At 35.0% G+C, this 685-nt stretch overlaps 1 protein-coding gene across 1 annotated transcript in view; it reads right to left on the reverse strand.

Annotated features, from left to right (window-relative positions):
- LOC119592743 (secreted frizzled-related protein 5-like) overlaps positions 1–685 on the reverse strand; it is a gene marked incomplete in the record, with an annotated part of 72,305 nt that overhangs the window by 47,692 nt on the left and 23,928 nt on the right. The window contains 1 exon segment of the mRNA XM_037941677.1: positions 24–27. Coding sequence (XP_037797605.1) covers positions 24–27 — 4 coding nt within the window.

Below are 685 nucleotides of genomic sequence, written 5' to 3' on the forward strand. Positions count from 1 at the left end.
AGGTGATTTATATGGAGAGTCGCCCATCTGATGCCGTGTAACTCCGCCCACTCCACGCTTGATTGAAAGAGAGTAGCCTGAATGGGCGTGCGGGCGTGGGCGGCATTATGGCCAGGTCTATTAATCTTGGTGTAAATGGACTGAATAGGGAGGATGATGATAAACAGGAATGGAGGAAAGGGAAAAGAAAAAAATACTTTTAGTGTCGCTGTTATTATTATTATCAACGTAATAAAACGTGGTTATTAATGTGACTCGATAACTTTCGTATATTTATTGTCATCATCAAATTACTATTATCAGTCTGATATTTTTCATATCCTTTTAATTATTATCATTTTCATATCAACAAAGTGCTCCCTCGGTTCAAGATTCAAATTAAATGGATTATTATGATGCTCGTTGTGTTACTGAGTGATAGTAATGTTAATAATATTAGTGATAATAGTAATAATATATAAATAAGGCTGCTGGTGATAACAACTATGCTTATGTAAATAAATCTTATAACAACAACAAGAGTATGTAGTATTAGCGACAATATTGCTCATAAGAACACTCGGGGTAATAATACTAACAATAATAAAGCGAACAGCGATAATAATAAAGACCATGATGATAAAAGGAAACAAAGAGAAAGCAAACACAGTCCCAAGAACCGCCTTTATGGATCGCACCCAACAAC

The sequence above is a fragment of the Penaeus monodon genome, chromosome 30, assembly GCF_015228065.2.
Source record: "Penaeus monodon isolate SGIC_2016 chromosome 30, NSTDA_Pmon_1, whole genome shotgun sequence".
In the NCBI taxonomy this organism is placed as follows: domain Eukaryota; kingdom Metazoa; phylum Arthropoda; class Malacostraca; order Decapoda; family Penaeidae; genus Penaeus; species Penaeus monodon.